This window comes from Ammospiza nelsoni, chromosome 1, assembly GCF_027579445.1.
Source record: "Ammospiza nelsoni isolate bAmmNel1 chromosome 1, bAmmNel1.pri, whole genome shotgun sequence".
NCBI lineage: Eukaryota > Metazoa > Chordata > Aves > Passeriformes > Passerellidae > Ammospiza > Ammospiza nelsoni.
The window spans coordinates 33,346,092-33,368,041 of record NC_080633.1 but is presented as its reverse complement, the minus strand read 5'-3'; the positions used below and the strand labels follow the sequence as shown (position 1 = coordinate 33,368,041).

At 38.6% G+C, this 21,950-nt stretch overlaps 1 protein-coding gene across 1 annotated transcript in view; it reads left to right on the top strand.

The window, feature by feature from the left end:
* OSBPL3 (oxysterol binding protein like 3) overlaps nt 1-21,950 on the top strand; it is an 86,422-nt gene that overhangs the window by 30,258 nt on the left and 34,214 nt on the right. Inside the window, exons 3-7 of the mRNA XM_059476546.1 lie at nt 10,217-10,459; nt 16,790-16,909; nt 17,111-17,164; nt 17,373-17,486; nt 18,231-18,401. Of these exons, the coding sequence (XP_059332529.1) occupies nt 10,367-10,459; nt 16,790-16,909; nt 17,111-17,164; nt 17,373-17,486; nt 18,231-18,401 (552 nt within the window). The 5' untranslated portion in view covers nt 10,217-10,366. The remainder of the gene's footprint in view (nt 1-10,216; nt 10,460-16,789; nt 16,910-17,110; nt 17,165-17,372; nt 17,487-18,230; nt 18,402-21,950) is intronic.

Sequence of the window (21,950 nt, the reverse complement as noted above, 5' to 3'; positions counted from 1 at the left end):
ATTGTCAGTACTCACTTTATGCACTGTCCATAATTAACCACAGCTTTGATTTGTTTTTGTGTTGCAAGTCCTGATGGTCTAGCAGAGCCAGTGCCATATGTCAGCAGCTTAAAAACTAACACAAAACTGATGGAGGATTGGAAGGAGAGTAGAGAGAGAAAGGGGAGTGACTGGTGGAACTCTTTCAATATTTAGCTATTTAAGGGGAATCTACATCTCTTGTGAAAACTTATGTTTATTTCTGGTTTTATAGCCTATAATTAAAATCCAGCTTGCTGGTTGCTGTTCAAGTACAACCAACCTCAAGAATGCTATGAAGTAACAAAAATGTTGGACAGTACACATTACAAGACTTACTGTTGTTGTCTGCCATCTCTATGGCCTGCTTGCAGTGACTGGAGCTGAACTAAAAATTATTTACTAGAATTGTTACTACTTAGAAATAAAAAATCTGGATAGTTTATTTGTACCACTCTTTCACTGAGCTCAAATAAATTTCTATGTAAATTATTCATTCTCTCATGTTGCTGAGGCATCCTAATTAAAACCTTCCATCTTTTAAACCTCTAAAAATACTTGAGAATCAGAGCATAGCTAAAGCTTTTTTTAATCACGGAGTGTTTAATTTGTATTTAATTAAATTCAAATAGATAGTTGCTAGCTTGCACTAACCAGAATCTAAATGTAAAACTGGGGGCAGAACTGTCTGGATCAATTGAAAATAACACTACTTCCATTTTCCAGCTGGTGATGACCATCCCAAAGCAAAGTGTGGGAACTACTTGCTGTGACAAAAATCTTGCTTTACTGAAGTGGAGCAGGGAGGGCTCCTGTGATTTTTTTAGTTTTGTATTTGTTTATTTTTTTGTCAGGGAAGCTACTGATCTCCAGGAAAGGACCGTAACAAATTGCTTGGGAGCAAGAATTACTTTAATTACTTTGGCAGATTTGAAAGTTAATATGATTTTGAGCTCTAACCCATCAGTGGAGGCACTCTGAGCTGCTACTGAGACCCACAAAAGTTCTCAGCAGCTTTGTGTTAACTCTGAGCTCTACTGCTGGAAGCAGGCCATATTTTTACATTGGGACGTCATATTGTAGTAGACTTGTATAAACAAACTTGGTGCATTAAAACTCTTTGGGTCTTCCTTGTTCTGGGCTGTCTGTAATAGTTACATTACTACTTTTTTTCTGGCTAATCTCTGAACTTGCTTTTAGATTTTGTACCCTTGTAGCTAGTCAGAGGTAGGGCAAGATCTGACATGAAGTCATTCACCCTGAGATGGACCTTCTGATCTTCTCAAATACAGATTTGCAATTTCTGCAACTTCATGTTTAGTTTCTTCCCTTTTTGAGGGCAGAAGTTCTCTTACCAGCTCTATCCAAGTTGAGCCTTTGTGGTAACCCTAGTTGGATTTGTCTTCCCCTCCTGTATTTCAGAACTTGGGGACGTGGTGGTGGGATTGCATCATTTGAGGTGGGGAGAGGATCCCCTGTTTGGTTCTTTGCTGTTCAAGAGCTGCCCTGTTAACCAGTCAGAGACCCTCACTTCTGGCCTGCATCTTTTTTGTCTGACCCAGCTGTTGTGATTGATACTTTCCCATTTATTATTAATTAGGCAAAGCATTGCATGGAGTCATTCAGATTTATAACCTGCATTCCCACATCTTGAATCTCTCTGCTTCTTGGTCTCTTCCAGTTCATCTTTTCCCTATGCCATGAAGATAATGTTGCAGAAAACTTGATCCATGGAACCATCTTCCTGGTTCCCATTGTCAAGGTGTTCATTACGAGCATAAATATGAATGGATTTAAGAGCAGATGTGATGCAGAATCTTCCAAGAGTGTGGTGCTGGCATCTGTGACTCATGGTTCCTGTCATCTGCATACATGTATGTGGGTCATGTGTTTCCAGGGAAAAGGACAGCTGCAGGCATCCTCCTGTCTGTCCTGCAGGAGCTCCTGCTAGAGCCCTAACAGTTTTAATTTGTATTGAAAATGAACACATTTCTCTGGGAGATGTAGATTAGATATTCAGAAGAATTTCTATTAGGGTGGTGAGGCACTGGCACAGGCTGCTCTGAGAAACTGTGTGTGTTCCAACCCTGCCAGTGCTCAGTGCCAGGTTGGATGAAGCTCTGGGCAACCTGGTCTAGAGGAAGATGTCCCTGCCCATGGCAGGGGAGTTGGAACTGGGTGATCTTTAAGGTCCCTTCACACCTAAGCCATTTGATTCTGTGGTTCTCTGTATACTTTTTTCCTTCATCCAGGCTTTTGGTTTGTTTCTTTTTTTTTTAATTGAAAACTTGGAATTAGCAAACTCCTACCTTTTGGCATTAATAATAAAATTACTTAGCACCTGTAGTACTAATTGTTCTCAGGACGCTTTATATGTTATTATTTTCCACAGTGCATTTCTAAAGTGTTGATATTTGTTTGCACATTGTGTGTTTAGAAACACAGCATTAAGAAATTAGTGGCCTCTCATCTAAGGTGGTGTTAGAGTTAACACTGATCTGCTGACAACTACCTCCCCTTGTTCAGGACACCACACACCTCTTTTGTGGTTTCCAGCTCACTTAAAATGAAGGACCTTCTGGAAAAAAAAAATCTACATAATATTTAAAAGAAAGCTGCAGTGCTACATATATAAATGCTAATGCTGTAAAGTACCTAAAAAGGGTGTCCTGGAGTGGACTTAAGAGACAGAAGCCTCTAAAGTTATGTTAAGTTGATCAAGAAGAAATACAAGATTTTTATAGCTCGTCATCATTGCACTTTAGAAAATGTGTAAACAAATTTCCATGCATCCTAGGAAGAACTGAATCTTGTTACCTCAGTTATTAAAGTTAATAAGATTTAAGTTTTGAAATAATAGGCCTGCTTACAAAGGAAAAATATGAAACATTCTCAAAGGAAGTGCTGGTTCCTTTGTACCTTTTTTCTTTTAGCAATTAGTGATATACAGGGCAAATGACAATTCCCATGTGTCATAGAAAAACAGGTTTCTTAGTGGGGGATTAAAATTTTTGTTTGGTTCATTTGGTGTTTTTTTGTTTGATGTTTTTCATGCTTTAGTTTGTTTTGGGTTTTTTTATTATTTAGAAAGTAGATGATGCCAAAGTATGAAAGGTAAAAAAGCTCATCAAAGAGGACAAAACAGGATCCTGCTTTGTTGAATCCTGCTACTCTTTAATGAACATGTCTAGCTCTCCTGCATGAGATAAAGGATAGGTAGTGTGTTTGCTCGTCATAGCACCCTCATGATATTTTCCTTCAGACTTTGGTCAGGATCATGCCTGACCAAAACTCTTCAGTATTTTTATTTGCCATTCTACTTGAAACCAGAGGTGACTGGGTTTGTGTTTCTTTCTCTATAGTTAAAACCAATAAATGTCAGCTGGTTTAATAAAATATATTGTTTAATGTTGGGCTTGATGGATTTATGGATCTCACAGCATTATGCAGTTCATGAGGTCACAAAGAGCCAGTCTGATTCAAAGTTACACTGATGCCTTCAATGATTTTACAGAAAAGTGGTGTCTTTTGCTTGATGTGCAGACAGTTCTGTCTTAAGATCTTGATCTACTACGTGCTGGCAGACTGACAGAGCTGACATTGTGCATATCAAAACTGAATCCGGGACAACAAAGTGTGTATTTCACTAACACTTTAGCATTAGTGACTGCAGTTTTGAAAAGGAATAAGCCTCAGGGCACAGTGAAATGTCTTTGTTTCAGTGAACAAAGCAAAGCTTTATCTAGTAAGAGCAGAAAAATGAAAGACAACCAAGCTCCTTCCAAATGTTTCCCACTCAGGGATGTTATCACTAAGAGATGGACCTTTCCAAGGTTTTTAGTACAGGCTGTAAAGTGATACCATGTGCCTGTTCTCCTGTTCTTTTCCTTTCTGAAGATGCTAAGAAGCTTGTCCCTCTCTTTTTTCTTGCCTGATCATCTTTTGTGAGGTTTCTCTAGCTGAGCAGCAGTTGAGTGCAAACAGCCCAGCTCCTGGTGTGTAGTTTGAGCAGAGCGAGGACTGCACCTCCTTAACCCTGCCCCTCCTAAGCTTCTCTCTCTTTTCTATTGCCTGATCATGTTTTGTGAGGTTTCTCTGGCTGAGCAGCAGTTCAATGCAAACAGCCCAGCTCCTGGTGTGTAGTTTGAGCAGAGCGAGGACTGCACCCTGTTAGCCCTGCGGTGTGCAGCGCACCTGATCCCAGCCCAGGGTTTGATCCCAGCTCAGGAGCTGCTGTTTTATGCTCCACCCTCTCGGCAGAGAGGCTGTGGACGCCTCTTTTAGTGGGTCACAAGTTGTTTCTGGTGTCCCTCAGCTTTTGGGTGGTTGGGGAGGTGTTGAGCCCTGCCAAGAGCTGGACGGGGCGCATGCGGCTCCCTCGGTCCTGCTGCTGAGGCCTGAGCTCAGGCAGGCCCTTGGCAGGACTCCTCCTGAAAGGGACGGGGAGAGAAAAAGAATTTTAATCATTTAGGACCTGCCTGTGGGCTAGGTTAGACCTGTTAGTTCTGATTCTCAACCGTGATTGAAAGTTGTGTGGAAAAGGTAGTAAGACAGCTGACTAATTATGTAAAAATACTGCTATTACCGCGTGTATTTTCTGTGTCACTTGTCATCAGGACTTTTAACATGTCTCTCTAGTTTATATTCCCAGTAAGTTTGGGTTTTTGGTACAAGTGCAATCTATCACAGATCTCCTGGGGAGATGGAAACAGTGTCAGGAGTATGCATTTAAAATGAATCATGTCATGTGCAATATTATAGACAGTTTCTGTGGCGGATGTGAGGAAAAGGTGGTATTTTTATATGTACTCATATTTCAGGATGCTGAATGACCCGTTTCTAAATTTAAATAAGATTTTTATAATGTAAGGATTGAATTATCTTGGATATCTATAAAGCAAGGATTGACTTATTAGTGAAACAGCAAATATTTGCTTTGCTGCCAGAAGGTCAAATTAGATTGACATTGAAGCATGTTCTTTGATGTCTTGGGATGTTCTACTGGATTGTTTTTGGGGTTTTGCTTTGTGGTTTGTTTTCTGTTTCTGTGGTTTTGGATTTTTTTTGCTTTCTGTTCACTGAAACATACAGGATTTTCTTTCATCAAGTGATGAACATTATACATGATAAGCAATCTCTCCTTAAATGCAGTATGTTTGTTGTTTGTCCAGCTTTTCCCCTTTCCCTCTCTGTCTGTCTCTCTTGATTAGACAATTAGGAGAGTTTTCTTTGAACTAAATTTTCCTCTTTTAGGTCAGTGACACAGCATGATTAAATTACTACAAAAGCCTCCTTAAGGAGACGGGCTAGATTGAACTGTTTCTTTGCATCACAGACTGCTTCCAAGTAGCATTTTTCCATGGCCGATGAAAACATCTGCGCAAGAGAAGTTGTGATTTGGGTGATCACTTATCTGATGGAAGGCAGTTCTGAAATGCTTCCTGTTATTGTTAGTCTTCCTAAGCTGTTTGAACCTTTGCTTTCAAAGATAGGTTTAATAACCTATCAGTAAGAGTTGTTTTAAACTGCTTTGTGTTTGTCTCTAAAAGTTTTCTTTAGTAAAGAGAATAGCCAGTAACAGAACAGGATTCACGTGCTTTGACCTTCAGTAGTGTGAATCTTACAGTAATTGAGGAACAGCAAATACCTGCCTTGGAAAGACATCTCCCATAGTTGTACGTGGTTCATCTGTAGCCTATAAATAAATCTTTCGTATCTTGAGGTAGATAAGACACTGGGATAGATTAAAGCTGGCAAACTGAACTATAACTGAGAGAGACATGAAAGCAATACTAGGAAAAGACTATTGCTTTGTTTATCCAGGCAGATGTGAGTGAATGTAATTTAATAATAGCTGCAGAGCAAAGGTTTCAGCACAAAGTCTTTGTTAATTCTGTGAAAAGTCACTCAGCATTGCTTGCAACTCTGATTTGGATTGCTCCGTTCCATGCTTGCTGTATCCACCTGACTCTCATCAGGCTTTATGTTGTTACTATTCTTCTATCCAAAAAAACCTTAATTGACTACAGAATGAGATGTACACTTCCAGTCTTGCTTCTCAAAGTCTCTAGTGTTCCTTCACTGCTGAATCAGCTTTGAAGCAGCTGTTAAGGCTTTACTTTTCCTCCAGAACCATGGCAAAAATAATTGCATAATGTTGAGGGGGTTTTTACTGCAGTTTTACATATTTTTTTTCTGAATTTCCCTTCTCTTCTTTTGTGAGATGTGAAAAATCTTTGATTTTGCTATAAGCGTATTGTTTTCAGAGTTGTGAGAGATGAAATGATACTGCAAGGCTGCTTTGAACCTGTGCAATTTTAAAGGTTTGAGGACAACCTGGGATGGTACTTTTTTTAAAAAAAGAATTGTATTCCTGTTTTACATATTAACATATGTTTACATTATCTTTAGTTGATATAGAATGATAAGGCTACTAGTAGCAGATGATAAGTAGAAATAAGTGCTGTTTATCATCTTATGGTGTAGTAGCTCTAACCAATATTTGATGCTCATGTATTTTTAATTCTTCAAAACGCACCTGGTGAGGTCATTTGCAGAGGCACTCTTGGCCTACTTTTGCAGCTGTTGGCTTTATAGAAAAGAATTAGGGCAATACTTAGCACTTGTGAAAATTACTGTCCTAAATTTATTTGGATTTGCCTCAGCCTCACACCTTTGAGTTGTCTTTGTTGAATAGACAAAAGTGGCCCTGTGTGCTCCAGAGAAATGTGGGAACAAATACAGTTCTGAGGCCACCCTGTGGCATGGAAAGGAGCAAATTTTAATGAATCTGAAGCAATTGTATCATGATGACCTTAAAAATCAGTTTTAGTTGCAATCTTCTCTTCATTAGCATAACACTGCATTTTATGCTCGCTTTAATGTTGTAATTGCTTTTATACCTGGTGACCTTAATTTCCGCAGGTATTGCAAAATATCATTTGCCCTAGAGAGGCCCAGTCACCACTGCTGTAAGCCAGTCAAGTTGGGATGCAGGATCAGTGTTTTCTCACCTTCCCAGAAGAATGAGTGTGTTATTGTTCAAGGGCAGCCACAGTTTTCTTTTTTCTCTTCTAAACTTGAAGAAAATTTTTTAAAAGGAGCACAAAATTGTTGCTGGAATACATAGCATTTTATGTAGAGGAGTTGGGGCCGTGATAGTTATTCACATACACTTTTTCATGCTCAAATCTGGAAGTCTCAAGGTAATAAGTTAAATTATTACCTTGAGAAACACCTATAGAATAAAGCACTTTGGAGAGAAGACATATTTTTCACTCCTGAATTCTTCAGGGCTGGTAAGAAAAGCCTTTCATCCAGCCCATGCAGTAACTCATTTGAAGGAATAAAGGAAAATGCAAAACCCCACTTTAGAAGTAGACTGACAAAATACTTCAGGTGCGCTCTGCTGGATTTACCTCACCTGTCACCTGCTCCTTGTTCAAGCACCTCTTGTTGGGTAGTGAGTCATCTTCAGCTCATTTGAATTCTGGAAACCTGCCCATCACACTCTTTTTGATTCCAAAAGGACAAATGACATTGCTGTAGGAGATCTTAAGAACTTTCTTAGTGTCTCTGACGTCAATGTTAGCAAGTGGAGCAGTGCAGTGAAGCTGGATCCTTGTAGTCAATCACTTTGGAAGAAGACCTAACATCAGCCCCTGCATAAGACTCCTCAGCACTAGCTCTGGTCTGGTGTTGTGCTTTGAGCACTGGATGCAGTCCTGGAGCACATTTAATCCAAAAGAGATTCAACCTCCATGTTCCAAGACTGCCCTGCAGTGCAGACCTTGTTACTACAGGAGATTTGCAGAGGAAGCCCCCCTCTGCTCTGCCCTAAAACATTGGTGTAGCCAAACCTTGAGTTCCTTTGGACTCCACACCAGAAACATGATGATAGAAAGATTCCTCTGATTATGTGGCTTCTCTCTGTGCTGAAGTCCAAGAGACCGCTAGGGGTATTTTTTTGGGTTATTTGACACTTCTAGGACATCACAACTATTGTGCTGTGTGTTCAAACAAGCAAAGGACATTGTATGTTTTAAATTTAGTGTGTCCTGGAGATATACCCAGTGCTTTTTGCTGCAAAAGTTTCCAGTGCTTTTTGCTGCAAATTAGAGCCTGTTTCTTGCCATGAGCTCTGCCAATCACTGCCAAAATGCCAGATAGTCACCAGTGAAAGCTGGAGGGGCTCATTCTGAACAAGAGCAGTGGAGAGAACAGGGATTTATCTGAGCAAAGTGTGTTTGCTCAGAAGCAGAACACTTGCTGCCTAGTTTCAAGGGGATATCTGAACAATGTTTGCAGGAAGAGTGTTTCTGTTCTTGTAAATAGAGACATTACCATTAAACTGTCTTGCTGAATGCATCTTGCAAGTAAGGAAGAAAATTATCCTTTATATTTACACCATAGTAAAAAACCTGAGATGCTTCTACCTGCTTTAAAAAGAAAATGGAAATGAATCTAAACCTGTTAAAAGTATTTGTTCTTCATGAAATGCCACATAAACTTATCTTCCGGATGGAAAATGACCATACCTTCTCCAAAATGCACTGCTCCTAATCTCAGTCATAACTTCAGTCTCAAGTCCCTGTGTTGGGCCCAAATCACAGAGACCTTGCTTGCCACAGTGCTGTTCTGGGGTTTATTTTGGCCTTCATTGTGCTCACTGTGTGATGGTTCCTGGAATATTTACCAAGCTGACTCATCTTCACTCCTGGAAGAACTCCAGGAGCGTTGATTTCTCACCTCACTTGTGGAGGTTGGCGCTGTAGAACAGATTTGTTCTGGAGGTTACAGAGTATTTCTAACTAGGTAAAGTAAATGCCATGAGGAGAGATTGTGTTTCAGGTGAAAAGAGGGCATGTTGATTGAAATGTTACAGCAAACTGTATTGCCAGAAAGCCATGTAGGTTGGAAAAGGTTTCTGTTTAGAAGATGGATGCTTCAGACTACAGCTGCAGGGAGAGAGGTTTTCTGCTGCAGAGTGCTGTCTTCGTCTTGAATATAGCACCTGGTTTTAATTTTGTGTTCTGGATGGTTTTCCTTGTCTGTGGATTTTGATGTATTTTTGTTTTGTTTTTAAGGAAAATGAATTCTTAAGATGCACAAAATATTTTACTAGGGATCTGACATTACTGCTTCTCTTAGAATAGAATTTAAGGCTTTTCAAGGAAAAAATGAATGGCAAACTTCAATAATCAGTGATCCCAGCTCAGGACTGTTGTGACAGTGCAAGTGAGGGAATTGGGAAGTAGTGCCTCCCTGTTTCAGCAATGAAATCTCTCTGTGGAAACTTCCTTACCTTTATCACTGATTGTTCTTGGACTCTTCCTAATTGTGAATTCTTTGTGTGAAGCAATAAGATTTGAAATGTTACACAATTTATATTGCCACCTCAAGTTTTGGAAAGCATGACTCTTTTGTAATGTCCTCTGTTTGTGTGTTTTGGGGTTTTGGGTTTTTTTAAAAAGTATTCAGTTACCATGACAGCTTTTACCCATGCTGGAGCTCCGTTACTGGGAGCTCCTGGCATGGCTCGTATTTGCATGTGCTGTGGGGAGCACTGTTATTAAACAGACTGCTAATTATTCTTCTAGTCACTTGCTGAGACAACTGATGTGAGAGTAGATAGAGCTTTCTGATTCCAGGTAAAAGTGCCCATGCACAGCTCTAGGCAGCTAAGTTTTCATGCTCACTACTTTTAGGAATTACTCTTTTATGTAGAGGGGGTTTTCCTTATAACATGAATCCATGCTTAGTTGTTTAAATTATCAAGAAACAGAGAAAAAGAGACATTTATTTAATTACACCATCATTTTTTGGTGGCAATTTATTGGATATTTGCCTCTTACTTTGGATCTATTTTGGGCCATTTCATATAGATATTTATGACTTTCTTTGTGAGTTTTTATTAATTTTTTAAATTAATTTATATCTGTAAAAAGATGCTTGATACGGTACTTTGTCCTCGGAATAAATAGGAACAATTAAAATGTTTTTGGCATTCAAAATTTATATAATTCCTTTTTGAGACTTTCAAATTTATCTTAAAGTGGTTGTTCAATTTATTTCTTATAAAATACAGTAATGTGCTCAGCTTGTGTTAACCAAAGGCTTTATTATGATTCATGCTAGAATGTGGCAGCAAGAGACCGCATCTGATAATCTGTTGTGTTTTTTTTCTTTTCCCTTTTAGGAGTTTCCATGGGGTACAGATCATGCCACTGGACTGCATTTGGATAAAGGATGAGTTTGGTGTTTCATTGAGGAGTCTTCCAACACATTTTCCAAATTACCTTTTAATGGTGTTCTAAGTGAGCTTATGTGACACAAACAGAATTGGATCATGAGTGAAGAAAAAAACTTTGGTGCATCCCAGAAGATGTTGTCTCCTTCAAGAAGTACCAGCAGCTGCTCCTCCAAGCAGGGAAGTCGACAGGTACTTTTTCACCAAGCTGAAAGCATTGCTAAGATTGGCTGTTACTTTTTTTCTTAGATATCTGCAAATCTCTCAAACCTTGTTTTCCTGTTGCTTGCTTGTTTTATTTCATCACTTCTTTGCTTTCCTCTCTCTCTCTCTTTTCTTTTTCTTTTTTTTTGTTGGTAGCAGCATCTTGTTTTAAGTCAAATGCATTAAACACACATTACTGAATAGCAGGCATGTGTAAAACTGGGATGCTTACAGTGAATTTTGATTTCTATCTGTATCTTTATAGTGAAATAGAGATGCTGTAGCATCTTGGTCTCAGTAGTTTGATCCTAAAATACTAAATCTTTTCTGTTAGGCACTACTTTTGTGCTAAAAAATTGTGTAACTGCTCTGTTTATTTCAAGTTTCCAAGGAAAAGTGTGCATGGATGTGTGAAAGATAATTCATTTTTCATGAACGTGACACAGGGCTTCTTTGAATGCCCTGGTTGATGCTGTAGAGCTGCAGATAGCAAAATGAGCATTTGTGTAACACGATGCTTCTGCGTGCCAAATGTGAAGGTTGCTTTGTTTCCTGCTAAGAAGTTGCTTCTGTTTTCTGTAAACCTCTCAGTTTCAAAAGACCTGTCTACAAGTGTTTGCACCTGACAGGTGAGGCTGCTGAAGACAACTTTGTTTGAGGGCAAGAGACGCTGACCTGCAGCTGCACTGAGAATTAAATTTAAATGTGCTCAATCCATGTTTGCAAAGTCATGAGCAAAGTGCTCGGCATAAACTTTTATCTGTACAAGTGCTGGCTTAGTGGAGCTCTTGGAAGCTGCCTCAGGCAGATATTTTAATTGGAATTGAGCATCCCAATCCCCCAAAAGCTTTGGAGCCCTCAGCTGTGTTTTGAAACAGCAGCTGCTCTTCTAGGACTTCTGGCTCTGCTCATGCAGTTGGCATGGCAGACAAATGTCTGAACAATTTATGACTTTTGAAGTGCTGCACTTGTGAGAAATGCTGTGCATTACTGTACAATAAAATTCTTGCTCTCAGGATGTCTTTTTTGTTTTCCTGCAGTACTATTTTTTATATGCTCCATATGAGATTACCTTTGAAAGTATAATTTAAAAGATTTGGTATTGTCTGTTAAACAGTTCGTGTCTATCAAGTGTTATAATTTATTATGTAAATAATGGGATTTACATGAGTATGACTAAGTTCACTGGTGTGTAGTACAGCCAAGGTAAGGAAACATAATAATGCCATTTATTTGCCCTTTCCATCTGTATATTAGTTTAAATGACAATACTTTAGGTGTTCCATTAAAACAACAACAACCATCTAAAGTTGTATGAAATGGTTAAGAATCCCCTAATCAAAAAAGGACCACATGTACAATAACCTTCAGGAGCTTTTGTTCATTTGTTTGGATTCGTTTTGGTGTTTGTTTCAAAATCCGGTAGAATAGTGGGATGTAATACTGTTACTGATACTTTTTTATTAAAACTATCCTGAAAGTTTAAATGATGTTGCCAGGTGCTGTGCAGGTTAGGGAGTGACATGCAATGATTTTGATATTCTTTTCTTCATATTCCAGCTCCATGGAGGGCTTCTTATTCCTCCTTCAAACACTGGCATCCCTTGTGCTCATGGCTCATGGGTTAGTGACAGATCTTCCTGAGGGGTGCTTTTCTCTGTGCTGCTGCTCTGATGCAGTACTTCTTTGAATCTGATTAAGTAGAAATAAGGTCTGACCATTGGGAGGGGAAGAAGAGTTGGAGCAGGGTGAGATTTGCCCAAAAAATAGCAGGATCTGAATTCTGAGCCTCTCTGGATTTCCTGCATGCAGACTTTATTGCTGGTGTATGCCAGCACCAAATAGGTGACCTGAGGCTGGGATGTGGAAACACAGTAGTGCCAGGCTGCTGTGTCTGCTAAAGTTTAGTTCCAAGTTGGAGGGCTGTTTGTGGGATTCCTGTGATGCAGAAAATGAGCCACTGTGCTAGAAAGGAGTTGACTTAAGCAGGGCTGCAGGACTTTGAGGGATCCACTCCTCCCTTTGCTACATTTGGTGCCCATTTCCAGCCTGATTTGGTACACTGCTGTGTGAACTGAACAGGTGAACACTTAATCCTCTTCCACTAAATTCACCTTCACTTTGAAGCCCCGTGGAAAGTTGGAGGCTACTGCCACTTCCCACCTCTTTGCTTTTCTGTTCCCCTCTCCTTCAGTTATGGAAAGGGATCTCTTCCACAGAGACACAACTCAAATTCAGTTTTGTGAGGAAAGAAAACTGGTGTTGACCTTCCTTAAATTTAAATTGACCTGTAATCAAAAGAAGGTATGTTGTGCTAGTTATTTTTAAATCTAATATGTTAACTAACTTTTAAAATATATCCACCAGGGAAAAGCTTTGTGACAGGAGAACTGTTTTAAAAAACCTCCTGTTCCATAAAAGAAAATTAAATCATTTCTGCCAATTTTATGAACCGTAACAAATGCCTTAGTTGCAGCTGATGCCAACCCTTATCCTCCACAAAGTAGGTTTCTATTTTTGGCAGTTTAAAATATTTGGTACAACTGACTGCATTTTGCACTGAAAGAGAGTGTGGCACTGTCATCTGTTTCCTTCAGGGAGCTGCAACTGCAAGCATCAGTCTGAGAGCCATTCAGTCATTACTTCATACTTTCCCCTGAAATTTCCTTAAGGAGCAATATGGTGCAGAATGTTGCAGAAAATGAGAAGGCTTTCATTATATTAAACAAATAAAATGAATACATTTACCTAATAATGGACTTATCTCTGAAGACCAAAGTCTGTGGGTATTTTCCTCAGCCATAGACTGAGTATGCACCAAGGAACGTGTACAGAGGAATTTTTCAGTGCCTATCTGAAATGAGCACCTCTAGACCTGAGAAAAGCAAAGATTTTGTTCCTCCCTTAGCCTCAAGTGAAATTTCTTCCTGGGCAGCAAATACAGTGTTGATAATTTTGTGTAGATTTTGGCCCAAAAATCTTTTGTAGCATCATAATGTTAAAACACAACCAATCTAGACAGCAGACTTATGCTAGAATTGTTAATGCCATTCATCTGGGAGTTTTGGGGGTTTTTTTAGGGGGGAGTGCAGTTGTTTTATTTCAAGTTAGTGCCGTGTTTTGGGCTATCTCTTTCAGTTCCCTATTGTGGGGCAAGAATAAGCAGAAGGGAGTATAATCTGAATGCTTTCAGGAAATCCTTTGTCTCCAGTTTGCTCCTCTGCTATTTCAGAGGGATGAGTAGAGATGATAATCGACCAGCCTGATTCATTTGCCTTCATTTTAGAGAGTAAGCAGTTTTCTTTCACTTCTGCAGCTGCTCCCAGGAATAGCCAGCTGACGCTTTTTCCTCATTCAGTGAGGTGTCAAATCTCTCACAAAGCAAAAAACCTGGTTAAGATCTGTAGGGTCTGGTGGAAAACCAAAACCAGTCACAGCAGCAGTGTTTTTGAAAAATATGAGAGTTTGTTCAGGTGGGAAAGGTTGGATTCATCTGGAAGGATGTATATGGAAGAGGACCAGATTCTGTCAATGCATCATGCCACCTTGCATCTGTCCAGCAGGTCCCCAAACTGTTAATTCTGTGAGATTTTAAGAGGATCCATTTCTAATTCAACTCAGCCACCTTTATGTATAGCTGACAATTGAAGTGTGAGATTCCCAGGGTAGAGAGATGAGTAGCAGACTTGCCTTCTACCTGAGATTTGGCAGGGTGTCCAGCCTGCTTGAAGGGAAGCAGTGCTTCCATTTCAGATTTTCTTCCCATTTTCACACTTTTTATTTGAGAAGGCACACTCTAGGACACATTGCTCACCTGGAGAACTGTGATAATATGACTTTCCTGCAGCAATGTGAGAGACACCTTGTGTCTGGACTGCAGGAGAGGTTCAGGCAAAATTGGAGTTCTAATGTAGGGAACATTGTATTCTGTACTAAAAAGAATTTTAAAAAAATTGTATTCTGATCAAAACTATTAACACTGTGTTTATTCCAGATGAGTGTAATTGGCTGAACTATTTCTCAGCTGATTCTTCTCACCTCACACATCCAGTATCATGGGTCTGTCTCATTTCAGGAGTCCCTTTCTTTCTAAGTTTATCCTTACAGAAAGATGAGGCTGCATGATGACTTATTGAAGCCTTTTTGAGTACTTCATGCAGCAAATAAAAAAGACAGAGAAGGCTTTTTTACATAGTGATAGGACAGAGGGGATTGGTCTTAACCTGAAAGAAGAGAGATTTAGATTAGCTGGTAGGAGATTTTTTTACTGTGAAAGTTGAGACCACTGAAGGCTGCTCAGAGAAGTTGTGATGCCCCAGCCCTGGAAGTGTTCAGTGCCAGGTTGGATGGGGCTCTGTGAGCAATCTGGTCTAGAGGAAGGTGTCCCTGCCCATGGCAGGGGGGTTGGAACTAGCTGATCCTGTAAGGTCCCTTCCAAACCAAGATGATCTATGATACTGTAAATCTTCCTTGACTGAGATAAAATTTCTGCTTGTCTCCTTCAATCAATGATGTATTCTGTTTATGCTTAACCAAACTGTGGAAACTTGATCCCAAAACTGGAGAAAGTTCTTTGGTTAGGTACAACACTAGAATATTGAAAAAGATCCACTGTTCACTACTACCAGATTAATTCTCAGTGGAAAAATTACGTGCTTGGGTAATGCAGTTTAATATATTTTAGCATGACAAGAGAAATTGCTTGCTTGGTATTTGGGCAAAGCAGCTTTAAGTTCTTCTGGATACTTTCAAGAAGAAAGAAACAAAACCATTAACAGAACATTTTTCTTAATCTCACAGCTGTAGCTGTTAGTTCTTAATTAGAATTATATGACAAAATGTGTTCCCTCATAAAAACTTTGGTTAGGACAACTGCACTTCTGGCTTGTGTTGAGGTAGTCCAACATCACTGGATGGTCTGTAGGGTGTTGGTTGGCAGGAGCTGCCCAGCCCCACAGTCCCACTGCTTGTGGCTCATTGTGTGGTGAGTGTTGGCAGGCTAAACTCCAAGCAGGAAAGCAGAGCAGCTTACCAGTTTGTTCTATTAAATGAGGCACAAGGAAAACAACAGAAATAACAGAGTGCCACCAACAGTGTGGTGGAATTATTAGATGCTTTTTCAAAATTGACTTGCTTGTAATGCCTTATTACATAAGTAATGAGCGTATTACCTGATGTCATTTTTTCCGAGTTTATAGAGATTAATTTTAAGGATCCTGAAAATGTGTAAATGAGGAGAGCTAGCACATTTGCTGATTTTTTTTTTTGTAATTTTTTTTTCATTTTTCTCTTTAAGTTTGTTTTTTTTTTTAAGCCAGCCAAGGTATTTTTGGGAATAATTCACTATGTATTTTACAGGGAGCACCATGAGTACTTACCTATCTAGAATAGTTCTCTTCTCCCTAATGTGCTTCGTACTTGTCCTTTTCTGTTATCATACTCTATGTATTAAAGTATTCTTTATCTTTTTCAAATATAAGGGGATGGTACTAGCACACACCATTTCCTGTCAGTTATTTATAATGCTACATCTGCCAAGTCCTGGCAATAAATAATTCATGAGATCTCTCATCAGAAACCTTGAAACTCATGTTACATTGTCATTTGTAGTTGTTCCATAAATAAAAGCTATAAAAATACTGTGAGATTTAGACTCTTCTGGTTTGTTGCTGTAGGGTCTTTCATTTAAGAGTTCCTGGTGGCAAAAAGAGCGATTCGCTTTTAATTAGTTTTATCTGATGAAGGGTGACTTCTGTTTTTCTTGTAGTTTCTATTTATGTCATATTCCTCACAGTACTTCCCTGGCTTTTTATATTGTTTTTAGTTTAGTTACCTTATTATTTTTACTTTAGGGAGGCCGCGATTTACACCAAACACAAAACCTTGAGTTACTGAGTAACAAAAGAGTTTCATATTAGAGATCTTCATTTTTAATGTCTTATTTTTTGCTTCATAACCTACAAAATCTATCCTTTTAACATAGAACATTTTCTGTCTCTGATGACAGAAGGTTTTTTGCTAAATTGTAACTATGCTATGGTTATGCACTGTGTGTATGCAGGAAAATATACATAAAAATTCAATGGAGGATGGTGTAATAAAAATTGTGTTTTGTTTAATGATGTTGTTTCCATCAAAATTAAAAAGAATCTTATCTCTCTAATGATACATAACAAAGTGTCGAGATGGAACCTTGGTTATATTTCAACATCAATTGGGTTTTGTCTTTTTTTCTTATAGCCTTCTTCTTCTTGAATCTCTCTTAAAAATTCAGTTATTTGGAAGAAATAAGATCTACATTTGGATTTTCTGTTTAAGCAGGACAGCTGGGAAATTGTGGAAGGACTCCGGGGAGCAATGAATTGTACCCAGGAGCCACAGAAGCAGGAGGGCTGCTTGCTGAAAAAGAGGAAATGGCCTCTGAAAGGCTGGCACAAGGTAGGAAAGGAATGTGCATCTGAAAGCTTGAGTGGGACTTATTTGGTGTGGTTTTCTGACAAAAAGGTTACATAAAAGCAGAGAAAGTTTTCTCCAGAGTAATGGAAGCAGAGAGGATGTGTTTGTGCTATTTTTCTGATTGTGGCTTTTTCTTTTTGTGTATGTTTTGTTTGGTTTTAATTCTCTGCATTTCTTTTACAGAGATACTTCTTTTTGGACAGAGGGATTTTGAAGTATTCTAAATGCCGAGCTGATGTAAGTGATCTGAAACCCATTAAGGCCATTACAAAGTAACAAGGATCCAAAATAACAAAAATTCCCTACTGTTGGCAACGACAAACAGAGTTTTCAGTAGTTCTAAACAGTAGGTTGAGAGGGGAAGAAATGCTGATTTCAGAAGGTAATATTTATCCTTTTGCTTTCATCTGGAGTGATTGTGGTTTTACTTTTTACTTTTTTGCAGATAGAGAGAGGAAAACTTCATGGCTGTATTGATGTTGGACTTTCTGTCATGTCTGTAAAGAAATCAACAAAATGTATAGATTTGGATACAGAGGAGCAGATATACCACCTGAAGGTAGGTCTTCAAGATTGTTATAACCTTGCTCCCAAACTACTGCCATTAGCTCTGTAGCTTGGAGCACTTTTTTTTATAGCAAGAGGTTTCTCAATTGCACTAGTAACTTTTTAGTCTCATCAGATTAGTTTGCACTTAATAATGGGAGAGGTCCTATGGCACTGTTTTAGGGCCCAGAATCAGTAACCGTGTTCTGAACAGAAACTTTGAAGATGCCTCATGTTTAGCAGTGCTTTTTTCCTTTCTTGCACAAATTTTTTTATTTTCAGTATCTTCATCCTTGTCTTATCTAGAAGACATGCTTCCCGTGGTCAAGTATGAGGATTTCTGCTTGCAGAATAAATTGTTTTGAAATACATCAAGAAAATAAAATTTCTGTTTGTAATTAATTAAACACTGACCTAGCTTTAAGTATGGTAGTTAAGAAATGATAAATGTGAGGGGCTTTATTCAAATTTTAAGGGTTTTTTTAATCTGTAAGTTGCTCTAATATTGTGTTCTGCATTGGAAGGCATAATTACTAACTGTAGTTTCTTTTTTCCCTGACTTTATCTTGTGATTGATTTTCTGTCATGCCTAAGCTCATAGAGTTTGCATTTTGGTAGGAGCATCCATAGAAAAAACTTTCCTGATACTTTGCCAGTAAAGGTCAGCCAGGCTAGATGTCTGATGAGCACAAAATTCCATCATTTCTTTGTTAGTTATTTCGAATGTGAATGTCATCGGCCCTGAAATTTTGTGCAGGTGAAGTCTCAGGAGCTGTTTGATGAGTGGGTAGCAAAGCTTCGCCACCACAGGATGTACCGCCAGAACGAGATCTCCATGTTTCCTCACGACGCCAACAACATTTTCTTCCCCGGGTCTACTACCACGGACTCTGTCCCAGGTTTCTGTGACTCTGCACCAGGTAGAAAGGTAATAGTTTTTATTTATAAATAATGAGCTTCCATAAGGAAGTAAATTAGTCTAATTTGTGTTCATTAAATAAAGAGCGTCATGGAAGTTGTTGGTGGCACTTAAGTTACGTTGTAAAATGTCAAGAGGAAAATTTATTATTTATTGGTTTACACTCGAGCAGTTTCCTTTATTATGTTGTTAAATTTTTAGTAGTTTTTCACTATTTTAATCCAGTAAATTGTACTTTCACAGTGAATTTCAAAACTGTATATTGAGTTAGAATCCTCATAATTTTTGGGACATATATCAATATTTGTCTGATATGTCCTGGTGATTATTAGTCACAGAAGACCACTCAGCTAGGTTTTTTTTTTCCCTTTAGCTTTTTGCTGTGTGTCCTTTAGCTTATAAACCCTCTCCCATTTTACATGAATGAAGCTGACTACTTAACTAAGGAGTATGTAGGAATTATGCAAGAACTCACTATTATACAAGAAATTATATAGACAAGGAATATATATTATACATATGTTATACTATTTATATATTATATATTATATATTATATAATATTGTATATAATAATATACATTAATATTAATATTTATATATTTATATTATGTTAATTTATTTAGTATATTATATATTTTAATATATTATATCTAAAAGGAATTATACTGGAAGACCACTATTTATATTTTAACTGAGGCAGAAGCTTTACTCAGACCAATCCAAGGGCTGTGCTGTGGGTGGATATGGGGTCTGGATGGGTCCAGTCTGCAGTGTACTTCTCTTTTGGTAAAGTCTGTGAATTAGTTTCACAAATGGCCTGACAAATGCTCAGTCCAACCCATAAATGACCTCTTTGCAGTTTCATGGAAGATGCAGGGTGTTCTGTGCCTGAGCACAGCCTCTGTGCCTGGAGCTGTCTGTACATTGGCTGGCTGACCTTCACCCAAAGCAGCTCTTCTGCTCCAGTGTAGAATCACTGGTTGCTTTTGAGAATCAAAAAAAAAACCCCAAAACTGTTCTGTGTTACTACAAGTGAGATGTAGTAACTGTTTCTGTCAGCTCCAGAATGACTCCTAAGCAGCTGTGCCCTTCTTGTTCTCCTTCTGCCCAAGGCTTGCTTTTCCCTGGTGGAATTACTTTATGATCTGAGCAGGCTTGTTCTCCAATACCCACCGTTCCTCACCTTATCCTGTGAGTGAGAATGAGTTGTAGCAAACACGGACGTGTGTCTGAGCAGCTTTTTGCTCGTGGTGGAGCAGGATGGGGGTCAGGGTGAGTGGGCAGCTGAAGGAACAATAACTCACCCTGCGGTAACCAGGCCGCTCTGCAGAGAATTGTCTGCAGCACCTCGTGTGCCAGCAGCAGCTCCAGGGCTCTGACAGCCTGCTCTCCTGACAGCCTGCTCTCCTGAGGCACTGCCTGCCAGGGAAGGGCAGGTCTCCCATGGACATTCAGTTATTTTCTCCTGAAAGACAGCAGGGATACAAGCAGGGGAGAATATCAAGGGCAGAAGTGGAACATAGCAAAGTCTGTGGTATATTTATGCTGGTGCCCTCAAAAAAAAAAAAAAAAAAAAAAACAAACCCAAAAGCCCACACCAAAGTAACCTATGTGATCAGCGTATCTAAAATCTATTGCTTACTGTCAGGAAACTAACCATTTCTTCTTTGGCATGAAAAGCTTTAATTCAGACTATTAATCCAGATTTGCACTGCAAAGAAGCCCTACTTATTTTCATGTGAAAAATAGAAGGGGATAGTTCTTAAGCTGCAGTTAATCACCTTAGCTGTGCTCAAGCTAAATGGAAGTCTGCCAATTTACACCAGCCTTAGCTTGGTGTTAGTTGATATCACTCCAGCACTTAGGTTATTTTGAGAAATATATATCAAGTGAAATTTGAGTTGCATTTTATTTGCTTTTAGCAGCACCTGATTGGTTTCCACATTTTTTTTTTATTGTTGTTGAGAGACAGGTGTAGTTATCTACACATGTTTATGTGGAATTCCTGGATTCTAAAGCTTAACTGTGCTGATCCAAAGCAAAACTATGAAAACTGGAGCTACACAAGCTCTCTCTTGTCTGCTTCTTGGTAATCCCTACTTCCTTCTTTCCTCATGCTCACCTCACTTATGTATTTGAGTTCTGGAAAAACTGGTTAGGTGAGGCCAATTAATGAAGAGGTAAACGTGAAATTGGTTCACAAAATGCCAATATAATTGCCCATCATTAAATTCAGTTTACTTGTGCTTTTAAAGGTGCTGATATTATTATTTGGATATATATGTGTGTGTGTATGTATATGTCTAAATATATGACTAAAGCTGGGACAGCTTTATGTAGGAATAAGCCAGCTAAGCTGCATTGATTAATTTAAAAACAAGTGTGCTCACTGATGCTTACTGCTATTGCATACTGACAAAATACCAAATGGCATTACATGGATGGTGTATTTTATTTTATTCTGAAACTCAGGTTGGTGGTTATGCTGTAAACTTAAAAAGGCCAACTAAGAAACGTGCAGCTAACTGAGATGTAGATGAAGTTTCTTATTAATAGATTTAAAATTACTACTATTGGAGTTCTGATATAAGGTGAGCAGCAGGTTGTAACAAAGTTTGTAAATTGCATGCTTCAGAGAAGAGCCAAACAATTTAGTCAGCTTTATTCATGACCATAAGTAATGTGGCTGTGTAAAGGCACTAGGACGAAACAGTTTAAAACTGATTATTAACAAGATGTTGACAAAGCATGTGATTTGTGCATCTTCCTACCTGGGTTTTTTTGAAAATGAAAGGTTTAGTAAGCTGTACAAATAATTAGGTATTTGAATGGCTATTATTTGTAGTTAGGTTAGAGAAGAAAACAGCATAGTAATAGTACTAGTACTGGGTAAAAATTTCTTGCCATTGGAAGCTATATAATTATACTCCTCAGTTAGCTCTTATGCAGAATTTCCATCATGTTTTGGAGCATCTGATGATGAGTACTGTTGTAATTGAACTAATGTGGAAATGTTTACTGAGATGTTGTCAAAGGATAGTTTTTACCAAGATAAGGTTTATGGCCATCCCTGTATTAAGGACTGTTGAGCTAAATTCATGCTGAAGCCTTTCAAACTTGTGTAAAATTTTAAATGACATCTAGCGTCAAAATTTTAAATGATATCTTGTTTTTACACAGAAAAATAGCATTAACAAATGTGTTTGTTACATCTCAGCTACTTTTGGGGCTTCTTTGGGAAGCGTGGAGGAGGAACAGAATGTCTGAATTTGGTCCTCTTCAGATATAGTACTTTGATTATTTTACACAATCAATAGGTTGGAAGAGACCTTCAAGATCATTGGGTCCAACCCATGCCCCAACACCTCAACTAAACCATGGCACCAATGCCACATCCAGTCTTTTTTTAAACACATGGTGACTCCCCCCACTCCCTGGGCAGACCATTCCAGTACTTGATCTCTCTTTTAGTAAAAAACTTTTTCCTATAATCAACCTATATTTCCCTTGGCGCAACTTAAGACTATGTTGAGTTGACTTAACTTATGCATAACTT